At 46.8% G+C, this 20,826-nt stretch overlaps 1 protein-coding gene across 1 annotated transcript in view; it reads left to right on the top strand.

Annotated features, from left to right (window-relative positions):
* GRIN2B (glutamate ionotropic receptor NMDA type subunit 2B) overlaps window positions 1-20,826 on the top strand; it is a 330,192-nt gene that overhangs the window by 66,068 nt on the left and 243,298 nt on the right. Inside the window, exon 3 of the mRNA XM_045001048.1 lies at window positions 15,951-16,379. Coding sequence (XP_044856983.1) covers window positions 15,969-16,379 — 411 coding nt within the window. The 5' untranslated portion in view covers window positions 15,951-15,968. The remainder of the gene's footprint in view (window positions 1-15,950; window positions 16,380-20,826) is intronic.

Genomic DNA, 20,826 nt, shown 5'->3' with positions numbered 1-20,826 from the left:
CAGGGTAGTCAAGGGAAGACTCTATTAACTTTAGTGGGAGATGGAGAGGGACTCTAGTGTATAGTATCTGGGAAGTATTTCTGATTTTTTAATTTACCACCCCGCTTTCCCCCTTCTGCATTAGTATCCCCCATGGCTTTGATATTTATCAGAGGAGCCAAGGTTTTCCAAAGGGATGAGGGAGTTGAGTGCTTCTGTTCTTAGGGTGCCCAATTTGAGGCATCTTCAATCAGCCCCATGTAAGGCATCTCAGATTGGCCTCCCCCAATCACTAGTCACTATTGGCCAGCTTGTTTTATTCTTCTTAAAGCAATGATGATGATAATTCAGAGGTGTACTTTACGAGAGGCCAGAGTGAAGTGAAACAGGGACAAGGAAAGGGAAAAGGGCTGTCCCTGACAAGGGCAGGCAAGTTTAAAGTAGGGTACTGACAGCAAGCCTCTGCTGAATAGTCATCCACCCTTCCCAATGGTCCCTCCAAACCACATTGCTGTGGACTCCAGTATGTGCAAAATGCTGCTGTCTGCCACCTTGTCTGTAGAAATCAGTTTGAGGTCCCAGAGCTCAGGCTGCAGAACCAAGCCAGGAAGTCTACACTGCAACTAAACAGCCTGGCAGCCCAAGCTGTGGGAGCCTGAGTGAGTTGGCATGGGCCCACCATGGGTTTTTAATTGCAGTGTAGACATACCCTTAGGTGCCTAAGTCCTAGTGATTTTCAGTGGGATGTAGATTCCAAGGTCACATGGGCACTTTTAAATATTTTGCCCTCGCTTTAACTGTGTCCCCTTGTTTGTACAGACGCCCATGGCTCTGCCCTGGCATGTCTCATGGACTTGACCTCTCTGTATTTCCCTTCCCACTTCTGTTACTTTGCTGCTTCTTTGTGCTTCCCCATGGTCTTGGCACTGTTGGCACAAAAGCCTTCTGCTTTGCTGTGCCTGCCATCTGTAACATCCTTCCTTTATATCTCTGACACACACACTGGGCAAGGACTGTTCATGCAGGCTGAGATTCAGTGGCCCATCTGTTATTCATCAAAGCACTTAAGCATGTGCTTAACTTAGAATCATAAATATACCTAGATTATCTCTGAGAAGTGTTTGTCTAACCTGTTTTTAAAAACCTCTGGTAACAGAGATTCTACAACCTTGAAGCACATGTCTAAGTCCCATTGCAGTCAATGCTTAAAGTTAAGTGTGTGCTTAAGTGCTTTTCTGAACTGGAGTCACAGGCAGCAGCCTTAGTGCAGAGACTTTTTCATTGCCTGATGTCGTTGAAGAGGGTGTAGGCAATTAACCTCTTCCCCAGGGTGTGGGTGTGTGCGCGCGAGCATGCGCGCACCAGACTTTCTGTCTTGCTCCACGTGCCGGGAGAGAGGCAGCAAATCAACCAGTCCCAACAAAAGTTCATGAGTGGATCCCTTCTTTGTCTCTTCCTAGTCCGTGTGCCCTTTCTGGGTTCACAGCGCTGCAGAGGGGCAACGTTGTGACTGTTTCCATTTAAAAAAGTTACAAAAACTTTCCTGTTCATATTATATTCTATGAAACCTTTTTTCTTTTTCCTTTACAAGATGTATATTTTGGGTCTAAATAGCTTGGCAGTGTCCCTTTATGTGGCTTTTTCTACATCAGCCCTTGGGATTTCAGCACTATGGTGACTGATGACAGCTGGTTCTCCAAGTGACTATAGAAAATAATGCTACCTGAAGTTTGACTTCTCTGTATTCCCCCTCAGGGGCATTGTGCAGGGAATGAAGAAGTACTAGGTACAGAGTGGGAGAGATTCAGTGACTTGGGACATTCCTTCCAATCTCTAACTTTTTTTATAAGGACATTTAGTTTATTTTTTCATAAACTTACAACAATTGACCAATGCACAGAAAGAGCAGAATGGGCAAAGACTGCATCAAGAAACTTCACTCAATACAGGAAAAGAACTGTGGATGGAAAATTCAAAGAGAAACACTTGGTCTGAGGTATTCAAAGCCATCTAAGGGATTTAGATGCACAGGCAGCATTGCTATTAATTGAAATGGTGTGTCTAAATCCCTTAGGTCACTGAAAATTTCAGATTAACTTTCAGTTTGGTTTAAATTGTATCTTTAAGGCTAAAACCAGAATGTAAATACTTTTTTTTTTAAAGATGAGTTTCTTCCTATAAATGTTCTTCAGCTGACACATTATTGATCCGTGTGGAATGAAAACTGAAAGACTGAGACCTGGACTCCACACAGAAATTGCACCAGTTTAAGTAAAGGCGTGATGTTGCACTGGTTTAGCAGATTGGTGTAATTATGTGTGCTGACACTCTTACATTATGTTATGGGTTTTTAATTGCAGTGTAGACATACCCTTAGGTGCCTTAGGTACATTGTTTTTGCTCTTCATTAAGCTAAATTGACATACCCCAGGTTCAAACCTATCAAGAATGTCCACACATGCACACAATTGCTCAGTTGGCTCAGACCATCTAGCCCTAATCTAATTTTCCACTCTGAGACTGGTGGAGGATGAGGACCTGACATCTGTGGTTTGGGAGATCCAGGAACCAGTGTATGAAAACCCATCTCCATCTTGTGAGCTCTGAAAACCATGTTTCAAATGGCACATACATGGAGTGACAGCTGCTGTAACTGAGCCCTCCAGGTGGGGAGGATCATTCAGTCTCTTTGGCAATGAGGAGCTGTCTGATAGCTGCAAATCTGTCCATCAGAGTAGATCCTGGCACATAGTGATGGCTCCAGTCTGGCTCTGCAGGTCAGAACTGAAGAGTGGAGGCTGTGCCAAGCCTCTGTGTCTTGGCATTTACATGTTGGCACTGGTCAGTGCCATACTGACCTGCTGTCTCACTTAACGGCATATGTGTGTGTTAAGCTCACTCAAGCAGCTCATCTTACACATGCCAGCTTGTAGAACTAAGTCACCAATACCCCACTCTCAGTAGTTTGTTTCTTACCTTGACTCTCTCTGGTTTGTCCTGCAAAGGGGGCAAAGGAATGATACAAAGAACTAAACACATACGGTGACCAGATGATGACTAAGGAGGTGATCTGATTAACCACCTACAAATACTAGAAGGGTGGAAACAGCAAGGAGTGGAGGGAGGAATTATTTAGGCTGGACCACAGGGGTATAATTAAAGTCACTGGATAACACCGAGCAAAGGCTGAATGTCAGGAAACGTTTCCTAAGAGTGATCTCTGTTAGACTGTGGAACTGTCTGCAAATGGTGGAAACCCCATTGCTTGAGTCATTCCAAACTGTACAGCTTGCTTAAGAATATTCGGCATAGAACAATTCTGAAAGGGCCAGGAGGAGGCCAGGATCATTAAATAGAGAATTTTCATTTCTAATTGCGATGAAGTACACAGTGCCGGTCTCTCCAGAACCATGGATGCTGTAGCCAGATCAGATAGTATCCATTTACCTATGCACAATATATATATATCTATATATCTGGGGAGAGGAGAGGTAAATTTGGCTCTGTTACAATGGTCTACTATCAACATGAGACTACGTGTGAAACAGAAGTCCCCACATGCGGTTCACCAAGGGAGATGGTCTCAGCAGGGCATGAAAATGCGCCTGGCACTCTCCCCACCCCCACATTACACACCTGTCCAAAGGTCACAGGCAGTATGGCCTTTAAAGATGGGGGGGAAGGGAACGCTGTTTACTACAGATGGCTCTGGACCACCTCAGACTATGAGGACATTTGGATCTGGATCCAAACTTTGTGGCTCAAGGCTGTCCGTAACTTAATAGGGAAGGAAATGGCTGAAAGAAAAGGAACAAAGTGACTATAGGACCGAAATCAAAGATAATTTAAGTCAGTGGAAAGACTCCAGTTGACCTCAGTGGGCTTTGACTCAGGTCCAAAATACTAAAGGAAAAAAAAATAGAAAGCTAAAGAGAAAGCCAGAGATGTGGGAGAGAAATAAAGAGGGGAAATGAAGAAAAGTTGAATGTTAGAAAAATTAATTGGTGGGAAAAAGACTGAAAGAAAGAGTGATGGAGGGGAAGAGAAGAACTAAACTCATAGGACATGTAGAAATGTTTTATTATTATTGCAGAGAGAAGTTTGTGTAACACTGTCAGAATGTAACTGGGTTTCAAATATGGTTAAAATAATCTAAATTGCAGCAATTTTCTCCCCTAGGATCTTCCAGAGTGAATTATTTTCATTCCTGTCCTGTATGGATCTTGCACAAATCACTGGGTGGCAGGTTTGTTTATTCACCCTCAGATATCAGTAGCCTCTGGGCCCTCGCTTTCTGAATGTGCTAATATTATTCTTTATCATTATTAATTTCATTTATCAATATCCAAAGTGTACAAACAAATAACAAATGTCTGGTGCTTCTCAGAATAGCTTACTATCTAAATGAAACAGCAATCTCTGGGGCTGGGACTGTCTCTTCGTCCTTGTTTGGAAAGTGCCCAGCACAGTGGGGTCCTGATTCCGATTGAGACTACTGGGCACTACTGTAATAAAAATAACTAATAATAACAACATAAGGGATGACAGTGAACAAAGGGGTTGGGGCCAGGATAGGGGAGGACAAGGGCTTGAGCAGTGAAAATGCATGGGATGTGCTTTTTGTTACATACAGTGTGCAGGTTTTAAATACAGTCGAACCCATTTATCTCGACCTCGGTTAACTTGCCAATCCTATTAACTCGAGGTTTTACAAGTGGAACCGCCAAACTCCCTCTTTATCTTATGGGTTTCTCATCCGTTATGTCGATTTGCCGAACCCTAATATCTCAAGCCCGGCTCCCCGCGTCCCCAGCCGCCCGCTCCCTGGCTCTCCAGCCGCGCGGTTCCCCAGCCGCCCGCTCCCCGCGTCCCCAGCCGCCCGCCCGCCCCCGCATACCCGGTCCCTGCCCGTCCCCGCCCGCCCGCCCGGCCCCGCATACCCGGTCCCTGCCTGTCCCCGCCCGGCCCCGCATACCTGGTCCCCGCTTCGCCTGCCGCCCGCCCGCCCGGCTCCGCTTCGCCGGTCCCCGCTTTGCCGCCCGCCCCTCCGCCCGGCTTCGCTTCGCCGCCCGCCCGCCCCGGCATACCCGGTCCCTGCCCGGCCCCGCCCACCTGCCCGGCCCCGCATACCCGGTCCCTGCCCGTCCCCGCCCGCCCGGCCCCGCATACCTGGTCCCTGCCCGGCCCCGCCCGCCCGCCCGGCCCCGCATACCCGGTCCCTGCCCGGCCCCGCCCGGCACCGCATACCTGGTCCCCGCTTCGCCTGCCGCCCGCCCACCCGGCTCCGCTTCGCCGCCGCCTGCCCGTCCGCCCGGCTCCGCTTCGCCGCCCGCCCGCCCCGGCATACCCGGTCCCTGCCCGTCCCCGCCCGGCCCCGCATACCTGGTCCCCGCTTCGCCTGCCGCCCGCCCGCCCGGCTCCGCTTCGCCGGTCCCCGCTTTGCCGCCCGCCCCTCCGCCCTGCTTCGCTTCGCCGCCCCGGCATACCCGGTCCCTGCCCGTCCCCGCCCACCTGCCCGTCCCCGCATACCCGGTCCCTGCCCGTCCCCGCCCGCCCGGCCCCGCATACCCGGTCCCTGCCCGGCCCCGCCCGCCCGCCCGGCCCCGCATACCCGGTCCCTGCCCGGCCCCGCCCGGCCCCGCATACCTGGTCCCCGCTTCGCCTGCCGCCCGCCCACCCGGCTCCGCTTTGCCGCCGCCGCCCGCCCGTCCGCCCGGCTCCGCTTCGCCGCCCGCCCCGGCATACCCGGTCCCTGCCCGTCCCCGCCGCCCGGCCCCGCATACCCGGTCCCTGCCCATCCCCGCCCGTCCCTGCAGACCTGGTCCCTGCTTCGCCCTCCGCCCGGCTCCGCTTCGCCGCCCGCCCGGCCCCGTATACCCGGTCCCTGCCCATCCCCGCCCGCCCGCCCGGCCCCGTATACCCGGTCCCTGCCCGTCCCCGCCGCCCGTCCCCGCATACCCGGTCCCTGCCCGTCCCCGCCCGCCCGCCCGGCCCCGCATACCCGGTCCCTGCCCGTCCCCGCCGCCCGGCCCCGCATACCCGGTCCCTGCCCGTCCCCGCCCGCCCGCCCGGCCCCGCTTACCCGGTCCCCGCTTCGCCTGCCGCCCGCCCGCCCGGCCCCGCTTACCCGGTCCCCGCTTCGCCTGCCGCCCGGCCCGCTTACCCGGTCCCGCTTCGCCTGCCGCCCGGCCCGCTTACCGGGTCCCGCTTCTTTGGCTGCCCGGCTCCGGGTCCCCGTCCCGCTTCGCCGGATCCAGCCACGTGCAGGCACCGCGGTAAGGGGGAGGGAGGGGGTGTTGGAGAGAGGGCAGGGGAGTTCAGGGGTGGGGGGGTGGATAGGGGTTTATCTCGATCATCGGTTATCTGGACTATTTTTGGCAAACCCTTAGGCCGGCGACATAACAGGGTTCAACTGTACTTAGAAATTTCCAGGGCAGTGCTTAAGTGAAGTCTGGTGTGGAGATCTGCACAGGAGGGGCTGGGTGAATAAAGAGAGCGTAGGAGAGATTTAAAGGAGGTCTGAGGAGAGGAGGTGTGTGGTACAGGGGTATCGAAGGATGTTCCATGCATCGGGGCCAGACTAACAAAAAGCCCAGAAGCCCAGATCCATGGAGGGACTTAGATGTTGCAATGCTCAGCATCACAGCGCCAAACCTCTAGGCACCTAGAAAATCACTGGAACAACACTGTGATCCACAAAGCTGATTTAGAGGCTCAGGCTCCCTACACAATGAATGTGGAAGGGAAGTGCCTACAAATGTCATCCACAGAATCAGCATATTAGGCAGAGCACCATCTTAACTAGCCAAAGGGTGATGCAGATGAGAGGGGTGTGTCCTAAGCCCTGCCTCTCTTGCAGAGAGAGGTGCCTAAGTCTGGGCTAGCACTCCATTGCTGGGAACCGCTCTCCTGGAATCTGGCAACTTAGGGGGCCTGTGGCTTTTCTTCCAAGAACAAGTTAGGCGCCTGCCTCACTACACACAAAGCAGCTAGAGGAGGAGGAGGAGGTGGTGTTGCCCACCTTGTATGTCTTAGCTCAGCGGTTAGAATGCTCACCTGGAATGTAGGAGACCCAGAATCAACCCGCCACATTTCTGACAAAGCGTCTGAGGGGGAGAAAGCATCTGAGCAGAGATCGCCTGACAGTCACCCTGCTATTTCAGTCCTGACCCACAGCATGGTCAGCTATTCCAGAACTGGAACTCATGCTGTCCTGCCAATCCTGACCTACACCTCCTGCTACTCTGGGTTTGGTTCTGTGCCAGTTGTCAGGGTACTTCAGGCTGAGAGTTATCTCGTCACCCCCCTTCCTCCAGCATGAAGGAGTCTTGCCTGTGCTTAGCTAGGTGCCAGCTCCCTGACACCGCCAGCCTTCTAGCCACCCAAGCACTCTCCTCTGGGCTATGCCAGACCTTACTGTGCCTTAACAACAGGTGCACCCTTAACAACAGCTTAACAACAGGTGCACCCTGATCCACAATCCCCTTTCAAGTGTCCCCCTGTAATGTCCAGTCACTGGCTACTCATGAAATATCAGGTCTGCTGTTCTGTCCCCAAAGGCACAGTATACGCAGCAACTTGTAAGATTCAGCTCTGATCCAGCACTTTGCTTAGTATAATAGCATTTCAATACATTTATTTTTGTTTTCTCTATATATTACCAAAGGTTCAAGTGATAGTGAGTCAGGATATTGGACACAAAAGGTTCCATATAAAAGAAAATCATAACATGCTTTCTAGAGATGAAACTTAATTAACAGGTTAACTTCCTGTCTAAAGAAGTTTCTTGTGCAACAATTTCAACCAAGGTTGGTTGAGATCCTGTTTTTATGAATGTAAATACACTGCCCATTTACTTCCTAGGTGCAGGATGGGAGGGGGTGTTTGCCTTCTATTTATACTCTTCCCCAAAGTCCCTTGTCTGTTCTCAAATACAGGGAAACCACCTGTGGCTTATTTTTCCTTTGTGCTGCTTCACTGTTGACTTCACATCTCTTCTTTGACTTTGTATGTAAATAGTGTCGACTGTGTTACCTTACAATGATTAATTTACATCTCGACAGAGATAGGTGAATTAACATCGGGTCTGACAGAACCTGTTTTTTCCCCTCAGCGGGTGACTCATACCTTGATACAAAATCTGAGAATGCATTTTCATTATACATACATAACTTCTTACATTACTTCTGGGGGAATTCTGTGCCAAAAAATTAAAAATTTTGCACCAAAAATTAAATATTCTCTACACAACATTTTAAATTTCTTCAAAATTCTGCATATTTTATTGTCAAAATAACACAATATAATCTTGCCATTTTCAATTATTTTGGTAATTTATTTCAAAATACCTGTCAGCACGTATGTCTGTAACAATATAGACAATAAAAAAGATTCAGGAAATGTTTTTGAGAAATAGATTCCTTACTAGGCATATTAACACAGAACTTCGAGTAATAATTCATTTAAATTGCAATACAGAACTGTATTTCCTGCACCCCTCAGAAGCAGTGGAAAGTCTTGGGGGAGTCAGGGGTAATGGAAGAGCTGAGGGAGACGGATGTAATTGCTGAGAAGGAGCCTGGGAGCGAACTTGGACGTTTGTTGGGTGTGGATGGGAGAAGTATGAAACAGTTTTTTGGGGGGGGGGAGGGATTGTTAAGGAGTTGGGGAGCCTCCCCCATGCAGACCCTGGCTGACCTCTAGCCTCTCCCATTCAATCAGACACATCTGCCTCTGTCCCCATGTGGCCCTGCACGCCCCTCCCATTCAGCTCCTGGCTCAATGCTGTCACTCCACTAGCTCCTGTCCCCCCATCCCAGTCTGTCCCTCCACTAGCCCTTCTGAACCCATCTGTGACCCCCAGCAGCTCCATGTGCCCTGCTGTGTCCCCCCACCATCCTGTGCCTCCTCAGCTCTGTGGGTAGGGTGCTGTGAGGAATGCAGTCTTTGCCCCCTCCCTATCCACAGCCGGCTGCTCCAGCCCGTGAACTGGCTGCCCTCTCCTCTCGTGCCAAAGCAGCCCCTTGTGGGCAAAAACCTGCAGTGTTTCTCCAGCAGAATGTATTTTCTGCAGAGAAAAAAAAGTCTGCGGGAGACATGAATTCTGCATGTGCAGAATCTCCCCAGGAGTATTACATTGTATCTCTACATACATTTCACAACAATATTAGTAACAAATGTTACCCCAGCTTTCATTTAAGTCCTCAAATGACATTCTTTGTTGAACCAGAATGTTCATACCAGTATCAAGACATTCCTGTAACCCCATTGTCAGTTAGTATTAAGGGATTCTTTGGTCACAGGACTGTCACACAACTTTGCGAATGGATCACAATCCTGACTTGCATCCCCCTACTATTTCAAATCTTGGTATCTGCTTAAAGCCGCCTAACATGACATACGACTTAAACCAGATCTGAACTTCAGTTCTCAGAACTGACAGGTTAGTGTGTTGAGATAAGGCTCCCATTGGTCCCACCCCTTCTTTCCCAGAGTTCTCCTCCAATCTCACAGTTCATTTGGGGAGCAGCTAGTGTAAAAGATTAAATATACTCAAGACTTTTCCTCCAAACTCTTTTTTGGTGTAAGAATATAGGAGTTCCCTTTCCAAAACAGCCCAGTGGCTTGTCTAGTATGGTATCCCACCTTTTACCCTATTTGAACAAACCAATGGCTCAGCTAATCCAGCATCCTGTCCCCAGTTATATGTAATGCCAGATACTTCAGAGACAGGTGTCGGGGCGGCTCTAGGAATTTGGCCGCCCCAAGCACGGCGGCATGCCACAGGGGGCGCGCTACCGGTCGCCGGTCCCGCGGCTCCGGGGGACCTCTTGCAGACATGCCTGCGGAGGGTGTGCTGGTCCTGCGGCTCCGGTGGCGGGACCAGTGAACCCTCCGCAGGCATGACTGCGGAAGGTCCGCCGGAGCCGCCTGCCGCCCTGCCGGCAAAATGCCGCCCCAAGCGTGCGCTTGGCACGCTGGGGTCTGGAGCCGGCCCTGGCAGGTGTAAACACCTATAATGCATCTAATTGTACTGTACTATACCAGTGGTGAGGTGAATTTCTTCCTGACCCCACTGGTGATCTGCTTATGCCCTGAAACATGAGTGTTGTCTTTGTATTCATTGTCTGTCATAGTACAGACTAAGTTCAGAAATTAAGCATGGGTCAATTAAGGTTATATTCAGGGTTAGCAAAGGGTTAATATTAGAGTTAATTTTATGCTTAGCATTGTGCTCAGGAGGGTGACTATAATTAGTGTTGTGGTAGGGCATTAGGTTATGGTTAGCACCAAAATCAGGCTTATGATTAGGGATAGGTCAGGGCTAGATTTGATTCAGAAGTGAGTTTAGCAATGGAATTAGGGTTATGGTTAGGATTATGGAATTTGAAGCCATGCTACCTGGGACTGTGACCTCATTCCATCTCACAGGCTAAGCACGGCAGGGCCTAGAAAGTGTTTGGATGCGAGACTTCTGAGGTGCTGTAGGAAGTGATGTTGGCAGTTGAATAGGTGATGTGCTTCTTCCTGAGTCAGCAATGAACTGATTTCCTAGCAAGGTTCCCCCTAAACTGGTATCCTGATAGCAAGCGCTGTGCACTCAGCTATGTGTGCAGAACAGGAGAGGCTTCCTGCATCAGAATGCATTTTCTCCTAGCCCAGAGAGAGATCTCCAAGGTTTTTCCTCCTGAGTCTCTCTCTGGCTGAAGCAAGGGGATGTTGGGACTTCCCTTCCTGCTGCTGCCTTGGGATGGATAGGGCTCATTGGGGTTCCCCCTCTGCATGTTGCTGCCTCAACAGCCGACACAGCTATGGGGAAATGAGCTGGATTGGATAGCTCCCACTACGTTACCAACAAGAATGGCTAACGTAATTCCAGTTAGCAGGCCTCACTCTGCCCTCAGTTCCATCTGGGTAACTGTTTTCCAGCCTACAAGATTAGCTAGTTACCTTGTGTACTGTTCTAATGACACCCTATTCATAGTTACATTTGTTAGATGAAGGATAAGCTGTTTGTGTACTTGACATATTTTGAAATATTGTATAGAAGTATCTGCAATCACTGAGCTGTACTTTGTCCACACCTCCATATAATTTTCTATTAATACTTGTCTCAGATGTAATCTGTATAAAAATACAGTGTCAAGTGAAGATCCCATGGCATTTTTAAGTGTATTAGCTCTTGTGTCCTGGCCGAATTCCAACCTGAGTAATGACTTTCTGCCTACTTAAATTCCCTTTGCAGTTTCAACTAGAGAAGTTGTTCTTCCCTTCCTGTCCTAACAATTGTTGTGTAACATTGCTCTGCCAAGCTAACTAGATAGCACATTTCAAGAAAAGCGGTGTCTGCATTTTAATGGTGGGTGAAGTCAGATTATAGGCTGTAAAACCAATTTAGCTCACCATACTCTGGTATATTCTCTCTCTCTCTCTCTCTCTCTGAGATAAAATGTTTTATTGGCCAAGCTTGAACTTGGGATGGCCACATTGTTCAGGACTGGCAAAACCACAAGAGGATTATGTTTGCCACCCTAAACGAGGTCCAAACCCCACACAGAGCACCATTGTGTATTCTGAATATGCCACATAATTTACGGAAAAGCCATTTTAAAGAACTTTTATACAATATCCCAGTGATATTTTGCATTAAACTCCACCTCTGAGGATAAACTCATTGAATACTAAACCTGGTAGTATTGTGAATACATTATTTAACCAATGTAGCCATTTTTATGCTAGTGAGCCTATCCTGATTTCTGCACAGATATTTGTTATTTGCACATATTCAGTGAATAGTTTATACGAACAACTTTCAGCCAGTGGGGGTGTCCGTGAACTGCTCCCTTTGTTTCTGCTCCTTGATTGGATGATTGAAACTTTATTCATTTTTTTTGTTTAAAAACAATGAACAAGGAATATTCTTGTTCTTTCACAAATACCCTTTGTCATATGTGAACAGAGGTATTAGCATGAGTAGCAGCCACTACCTGAACATTTGTGTGAATAAAACCTGTTCACGCGAGACATGGATAATAAAGGTTAACAAACACAGGCAAACCAAACATGTTAGGGCTTGTCTATACTTAAAAGCTGCAGTGGCACAACTGTAGCACTTTAGTGAAGACACTACCTATGCCAATGGGAGGATTTCTCCTGTTGGCATAGGTAATCCACTTCCCTGAGAGGTAGTAGCTAGATTGATAGGAGAATTCTCTTGTTGACGTAGTGCTGTCTACACTGCTGCTTAGGTCAGTTTAACTGCGTTGTTTGGGATGTGGATTTTTCACATCCCTGAGCAACGTAGTTATAGCGACCTAATTTCCTAGTGTAGACCAGGCCTTAGAATCTGAGCAAATGTTTAGGAACACTTTTTGCAGTCACTGACCCGCAAAGCTTAGCACCACAAACCCAACTATGCAGGCCTTGTAGGGGTGGGGGAATAATACATTTCAGAAACCGCAATGAACTACATAATTGTGACTGTAGGGTCTAATTTCTTAAGTTCTCTACTAGGGAAAGAAGCAAATGACTTATCCCATTGAAAGAGCAGGGATTCCTGGCTTTCTTGTCCATTTTGAGGCTTGCTGAATAGTGGGATTATCAGTCCTAAAACCTCTCTGCAGTAACCTGTCAGTTGCTGAGTTCCTTTCTGCCCATCCGATCCAGGAAGAAGTTAAAGATTCCATGGATTTGATGGGAAGAAAAATGGAGGTAATGGTGGTGTGTTGGCCAGCAAGTCCAATGTTGAGTGCAAATACAGAACAGCTGCCATGTTTGTCTGCCTAGCTCCTGCATTGCTAGTCTCCATCTCAGTGTTTTGTAAAGCATTTCAAAATAATCAGTATGAAAGGGGTGCGCTGTAAAACTAGATTCTATTTTCTGGGCATCACAATTAGCCATTGCATAACCAAATGCATTATAATGTGTGAGAGTAAGTAGAGAAATCTCAGGAGATGTATTTTAAAGAGAACAAATATAACATTAAGGCGAGCGAGTGAGCGAGAATAGAGTGCATTAAAGTTAATAAAGCATCGCAGTAGTGGGGACCACATTTCACTGTGAAGGAATCTAATTTAGCAACTTGTAATTGGAGGATAACAGTCCTGCTGGAATGAAGTTAGCTGTTCATTTTGCTGAACTCTTGAAGTGTCTCGGTCCTTCTTGTGAGTTTGTTCTCAGAAGGAGAATCCAGTAGAAAGGCTGGAATCGATTGATGTTTCACACCCACAGTCCTTTCAGCCTTTAAGTGGATTTGGTTCCTTCTGTGAATATTTATTATCTGTTTATTACTTTCATAATATTAATGCAGCGTGTGCACTCTCTGCCTGCCCTGGGCAAGAGAGACCAGGAAACTGAACTTAGGTCTCCATATCAGGGCAGAAAACTAGCCTTTAGGTGACAATGCAAGCAATACTGACCTGTTAGCCACTGGCTCTGTTTAGGACAACAGAACATATAAAGGAGGGCGGGTTGTACATTCTCTAAGGTCCTGCCAGTCTCATTACAGCTGTTATGACTATCTATCTGTGTAACTGGTGAGGGGAGGAGATTTTGATAGAGGTATGCAAAATAATGAATGGTATAAACAGGTCCAGCAGGGGCCTGCTTTGAGCAGGGGGTTGGACTAGATGACCTCCTGAGGTCCCTTCCAACCCTGATATTCTATGATTCTATGATTTACTCTCTCCCACAATACCAGGGCAAGAGAGCAGCTGGTGCAGTTTAGGAGACATCCTGGTGTACACCATGTTTGTTTAACCATTGCAGAATGAAACCTTGAAGTGAATAGCTTAATGTGATCAATAGGTTTGAAGAACAGTCTTCCATAACCTGAAATACATGCAACTGCTTGAGAAAGTGATGTGGGTGTTTGGTCTGAGCATGGGACAGGGAACCAGGAACTCGTGTCTTCTAATTCTGGCTGCTCCTGATTTCCTCTATGGCCACAGGCTAGTCCGGAGCAAACCTCTCTGTGGTGGTTTGCAGATCTATAAAGTGACGATACTACCTACCTCATAGAGGTGCTGGGAGGATGAATTAGTTAAGGTTTGTAAAGTGCTAAATAAATGCTAAGGATTATTACAAGGAGACTGGATAAAGCCTATAAACTATACTGTAGGGAACGGTCCTGCATAAGGATGGACTGATGACCTAATAGGACTCTTCCATTTCTAACTTCCATGATTTTTTAAAAAAAGAATAGACATTTTCAGGTCATGAATCATAGTAACATCTGCGGATACACTAGCTAGAAATGAAAATGTGTGAGGTCTATTTATTCTTGTGCTTCAGAGCAAAGAGGGTCACCAACTGGGGTAGGAAGGAAAATCTCCCCTATACTAGAACAATATGTAATTGGCCATGTGCACTGTCAACATTTGGCCCCCTCTTCCACCCCTTTTTTTAAAGAAGTGAATTTAGCATGGGTGAAAGGGGCCCAAATGACAGTCTCACAGATTGAAGCCTTGTATTTATCCCCAAGGTAAGTGGATAGTGGGCCAGGCCATGGCAGTGTGTGCACACACCGCCCCTGCCAATACACCTCAGCCTTGACCTGGAAGGATTATACTGAGAGCTGAGAAGGGAGTTCTGAATCCATGACCTAAGTAGGCTTTGGACTCTTTGCTTATAGTACCTAAATGTGGGCAAACTGGTGCCAATTGTGTGATAATTGCTTTGGTGTTGGGGACCAGAGGTGAAAGTAAGCCGGTCTGGTTCGGCGTACCGGCAAGAGCTGGTACACTGAGCTGGACCGGACTGCTTCTCTGGCAGTGATTTAAAGGGCCCGGGCTCCGCGCAGTGGCTGGAGCCCCAGGCCCTTTAAATCGCATCTGGAGCCCTGCTGCTGCTACCCCAGCCCTAGCCTAAGCCCTGCCGCCCCGGGGTAGCAGCGGCAGGGCTCCCACAGTGATTTAAAGGGCTCTGTGGCGGTCAGAGCCCCGGGCCCTTTAATTTGCCCCTGAGCCCTGGGGCTCCCAGCCGCCTCTGCAGCTGGTAGCTCTGGGGTGATTTAAAGGCCCTGGGGCTCCCAGCCACAGCCGGAGCCCCCAGGCCTTTAAAACTTGAAAGGCCCCGCCTCTTCCCATTGAGGCCCCGCCTCTCCCCGTTGAGTCCATGCCCCGCTCAGGACTCCGGCATACCGGTAAGTCCTTTAAACTACTTTCACCTCTGTTGGGGACACACATTTAGACATAGGACTGACATCTCCAGCTCATTTTGTGTAGTTAGTCAGTTAGTTAGAGGATAACAACTTTCAATCACTGTTGACTTGGGTCTGAGATTAAATGCAGGCTTAGAAATAATGTGCTTTGTATTTTCTGGCCAGTCCCTTAAACCATCTAATTCCCCACCTCACCTTTTCCCCCACTCTCTCTGAATTGTCAAGTAAAGGCTGCTGTCAGATGGCCTGGTTCAAAACCAACTGAAATTAATGGAGAGACTCCTGTTGATTGGGCTTTGGATCAGGCTCAGGGAGTGGATAACAGACAAGATGGACCAATGGTCTGATCCAGCAGGAGGTGGTCTAATGAAATGGCTGTCAACCTTTCCGGACTACTGTACCCCCTTCAGGAGTCTGATTTGTCTTGTGTACCCTCAAGTTTCACCTCATTTAAAAAGTACTTGCTTACAAAACCAGACATAAAAATACAAAAGTGTCACAGCACACTATTACTGAAAAATTGCTGATTTTCTCATTTTTTACCATATAATTCTAAAATAAATCAATTGGAATATAAATATTGTACTTACATTTCAGTGTATAGTATAGACAGCAGTATAAACAAGTCATTGTCTGTATGAAATTTTAGTTTGTACTGACTTTGCTAGTGCTTTTTATGTAGCCTGTTGTAAAACTGGGCAAATATCTAGATGAGTTGATGGTACCCCCTGGAAGACCTCTGTGTACCTCATTTAATCTTGTAATCATTTAATCTCTTCCTTCTCTCTCTCTCTCTCTCTTTTCTTCTCAGGGAGTGTAAGAGCTAAAGATGAGGCCCAGGGTGGAGTGTTATTCTCCAAAGTTTTGGCTGGTACTGGCTGTCCTAGCGACAACGGGTGGTGGGGCCCGTGCCCAGAAGAGCCACCCCAGTATCGGCGTTGCTGTCATCCTGGTGGGGACCTCAGACGAAGTGGCCATCAAGGACGCCCACGAGAAAGATGACTTCCACCACCTCTCAGTGGTGCCCCGAGTGGAACTGGTGGCCATGAATGAGACAGATCCCAAGAGCATCATCACCCGCATCTGTGACCTCATGTCAGACCGGAAGGTTCAAGGTGTGGTGTTTGCTGATGACACAGACCAGGAAGCCATTGCTCAGATCCTGGACTTCATTTCTGCCCAGACTCTCACGCCCATCCTTGGCATCCACGGAGGCTCCTCCATGATCATGGCAGACAAGGTAGAAACTGGCTTTCTTCCATTACAGATCAGGAAAGCGGGGTTTAGTATCCTGAGAAATAACGTAGCCAGTGGTCTGCAGATGGAATCTCACTTGGCCAAATGATTATGTGCAAGGAGAGAGTCACTTTCAAGGAGAGATTAAAAAAGCTAAGTGTGTATAGTGTGGCTGAATTACATCTATAGGAAATATGCTAACTGTGTAGAATTATAGGAGAGAGAGAAGCTGGGTGAGGTAATGTTTGTTAATTGGAGCAACTTCTATTGGTGAAAGAGACAAGCTCTTGAGCTCCACATAGCTCTTCTTCAAGTCATTCTTCAGGAATGATATGAAGCATAGAAAGACCAAGGAGAGAAGGGAGTTGCTAAAAGGGATCTGCAAAGGATTAAAATATTTTATTCTTTTTTATGATGTATTGTGACCATTTATGACCATTGTGTTTTTTACTTTTTGCCTTCACTGGTATAGCTGGAGAATCACTTGGGGAATCTCAGGGATGTTTACTATGAACTCTCACATTTTAATGGAAAGAGTACACGTGCTAAAACTTTAATAAAACCATCCTCTCTCCAAAGTGGTCATTAGTTATTGGGTTAAACAGGTGTTAACCAAAGTGTCAAAACATAAAACTAACCCCTCTCCCCCATACAAAACCCCTCCCCCCAAAACAAAACAAAACCCCAAACAGTTTGGCTAACAACCCCTTCTAATTTCAATTGCACATCTTTCATTCTCTTGTATTGTCATAATTTCACTAATTCTTCAGTCACCATAGTATACCAGTGCAGACAAGACATGAATTTCAAATGTGAAAAAACAGCAGGCCTGATTCCCTTTGAACTGCAAGGCAGGTCTCAAACTTATCCCTGTAGAGTTGCTAGGTAGTGGACAACTCCATGCTGCCACCCATGATCTGCTCTGGATACAGACCGGGGGAAGTCCCACCTCATGGGGTCTGACAGACAACAGCTTCATAGCTCCTGATTGGCTCCCTGCCCCTTATAAATCCAAGAGGCATTCTAGGAATTGTCCAGGAAACGGTGTGGGTCTCCAGTGGCTTCCACAACCATTCCTGTTCTTGAACTCCTGGTTTTGACCTTGGCTTGATTTGGATCTTGCCTCCTGACTTGGAGCCTGAAATCTGACTTGACCTCTGGTCCTTGGTATCGACCCCATCCTGGAACTTGACTACAAACTCCTCTGCTATTCCCAGCCTTAGGTTTGACCCTGCTCTGACCAGACTCTTCTGCTCAGCTGAGAATTCCCCCAGCTTGGGAGATCTTAACTGGTACAGAGTCAGTGTAGCTGGACCTACGTCTTGGTGCCAGAAAGAATCTGAGCCAACAACTCTTTTTTGACAAAACCCTTTTGGGCCTTCTTTTGTACATCACAAAGCAAACAAGAGTACAAGCCATTTTATTCCTTTGCAGGTCACCTTTCAGGGGATCTGAGAGAGACAACAAGACAGTTGGATGTAATTGAATAAAGGTTGAGGGGACTTCAACTGGATAGTAAGGAAACATTTCCTTGGAGTGAGTTCTATTAGACTGTGGAATTTGAGTGAGCTGAAAGTTTTTGTTGTGAATAATTTTTTCAATTTTTTTTTTCATTTTTGGGACTAAATTAATCACAAATATGTTTCTCAGTCTTTGATCAGCTTTAGAAATGGACAAGTGATATTCAGCAAGTAATTGATTCAATAAAAAATGCTGAATAAATGACTCTCAAAGGATCCCCCCCCCCCTTTTTGTCCAGCTCTATGTACAATAGCCCCCAAGCCTTTTCCATCTGAGAGGAAACTCAGGCAACAACTCTGTGGCCTTGATTATCCACTGCCTTGCACCTCATGCAGTCATCTACACCTGTGCACAACGGGTGTAAAACACTAACAGAGTGGAAGGGTGGCATTATACAGTCACTTTGCATATGTACAGATGACTCCACCAGGCCCAAAGCACTGAAAAATTGTGAGTTTAAACTTGATGGGGCAAATTCCAATTGAAGATTATACCAGGATAAATTCGGAGTAACTCCATTGATTGTGGTGCAATCAGATCCGATTTACACTGGTGTAACTTAGAGCAGAATTTGGTCCCCTGAGTTGTCTGAAGAGTTTTTACCCTTCCATATGTCTTTCCTTGGCAGAGTAGTCCTATTATTGTATGTTGCCCATTGACTTCTATGGGAAATTCTGGTAGGACCATGAGGGGGCTTAAAGATGGGGCCCAGTGAATGTAAAAATCCCTTTTACCAAGCTTCCCGTGTGCAGCTTTTGAATAGGGTAAGTAAGTCCCCAGGCAGCTGCTGTGCTGCACCAGGCAGTGTCCCAGTACAGCCGGAAGAGGATCTGGCCCCATCCCTTCCACTTCCCGCTCAGGCGGGCTGCTGAGGTGGGGGCACTCGAACCTGCATGTCCTCCTGCTGTGTCACCTCTCAGAGAGCAAATCTGTGTCTAAGTGCAAAAACCTATGTTAGTGCAACATTAAATTGAAAAATTTGAACCCAAAAAGGCAGAAAATAAAAAAGTAAGTTTCCAAACATAAGACTGACTCTGCTACATTGTGCATATCTATACCTATATTTATTACTGGTTAGACTGATACATAGATGCAGTGGTGCAAGTAGAAATCATTTCTTGCTGGTACTGCACTCATGGGAGGGACACGGGGAGGGGAGGCACATGACCTCCCCACAACATAACCCTCTATGTGACTCCTCCCCACCCAGCCCAGGGTCCCCACGCTCTCCCCATCACCTCCAACACCCTCCTTTGTATATACAAACATCAACATGCTTAACTACTCACTTTCTCCCCAAATATGTAGTATTCAGTCTGTTTATATGGAATATGGGAGCTGGGTGAGGAGCCATTTCAGCATATGTATGACTTATTACAAAATAAATTTTAAGGAGAACTGTATCCTAAACTGCTTTATGGTATTGTACCCAAACATTGCATTTCAATGGGAGATTCAACTTCCTTTATATGAATAGAACAGAGTCCTGAAACTCTTACCAGGTCACAGAAGTGGTCCATGCTAATGCAAATAGTCCCATTGTCTTCAATGGGATTGATCACATGATTAAGGGTTTATAGGATTAGGTTCCAAGTTTGTAAATTGTTCTGGATGAAACTGACAATGCCTGAGCTGTCAAATCAGAAGGAGCTTCATTTGAATAAAGGTTGGCATTTGTGTGATAAATCTTAGCTCCGTTGCTAAGATGAGGAACATATTTTCAGCAAAGTTCTTGGCAGATTCCTGAGGCAGCTGGTTTAAGGCTGTCAGTGTCCGATATTATAATCTTCACTTATAGTTCTCTCACCCACAAAGCTGGAAAATGAAGCATTTGTTTTCTTTGTTTTGCTGCGCCAGTTCCAGTTAACAAAATGCATGTTAGACTAGTTTGGTTGCAAAGAAGAATTCTGTGTTCACTGGGGACAACACCTGATTCCCATCAGGCTGCAGAACTGGGCTGACATCAGAATCCAAACATCCTCTGATCAGTGCAAGAAGAGGCAGTCCTCTAATGATTTGGACTTGATGTGATGCAGTATGGATGTCATGGATAATTCAGACCAATGGGAAGAAACAGAATAAAAAACACTGTTTAAACAACTTCCGTCCCCCCACCCCTCCCCTGCTGAGGACTCCTGACCAAACAGCACAATGCATATGCTAACAAACTTAAACAAAGCCTTTGTTTAAGTTTGTTAGCATATGTATTGTGCTGATAAAGCCATTTAAAGAATGAATGCCCTCCCTAGCTGTGTTCTGCTCCTTTAAGGAGCAGAGCCCAGCCCCACTCCTGCCCCTCTAGGGGGCAGCCCTAGCTCCAAGTCTTTTCGGTACTCCGTACCCACTAAAAATCTCTTGCCAGTACTGTATATTGGAGGGTACTGCCCTACTTGCACTCCTGTATATATGTTAAACACTAAATGTAGCATGGCAGAATTAATTATGCTGTTGAAACCTTAACTTTTGTATTGCCTGACTGCTTTTGTTCAAATTCACATAATTAATATTGCATTAATTTAGATTTTGTATGTAATATTTATTTTTACTGGGTTTCTCTGCATTTTTGTCCATTTCATGTGAGTGGGGTATGTGTCTGTGTGAGACTTATATATAGTCTATTGCACACAGTTTTGTTGTTTGCTTTTCCTGATGCTAGCACACTTAATTCCAATATATTATAAATAATATAATACAAAATAAAAAAGGATCAAAAAGGCATTTTGAAAGGAAAAAATCAAACCATTTCATTCAGAAAATATTGAAATGGGATATTTCAACATTCTCAGAACTACTTTCCTCTTCCCTCCTCCTTCTAAAATGAAATTTCAGGGTAATTGATACAATTTTGGAAAGTGTTTCAGTTATGCTGGAACTATGTTCTCTGATGGAAAATTGTTCCATCAAAGTTTCTCTGACCAGCTCTAGTAATT

The sequence above is a fragment of the Mauremys mutica genome, chromosome 1, assembly GCF_020497125.1.
Source record: "Mauremys mutica isolate MM-2020 ecotype Southern chromosome 1, ASM2049712v1, whole genome shotgun sequence".
Classification (NCBI taxonomy): Eukaryota; Metazoa; Chordata; order Testudines; family Geoemydidae; genus Mauremys; species Mauremys mutica.
The sequence above is the reverse complement of the archived record's forward strand: the minus strand, read 5'-3'. Positions and strand labels throughout refer to the sequence as shown.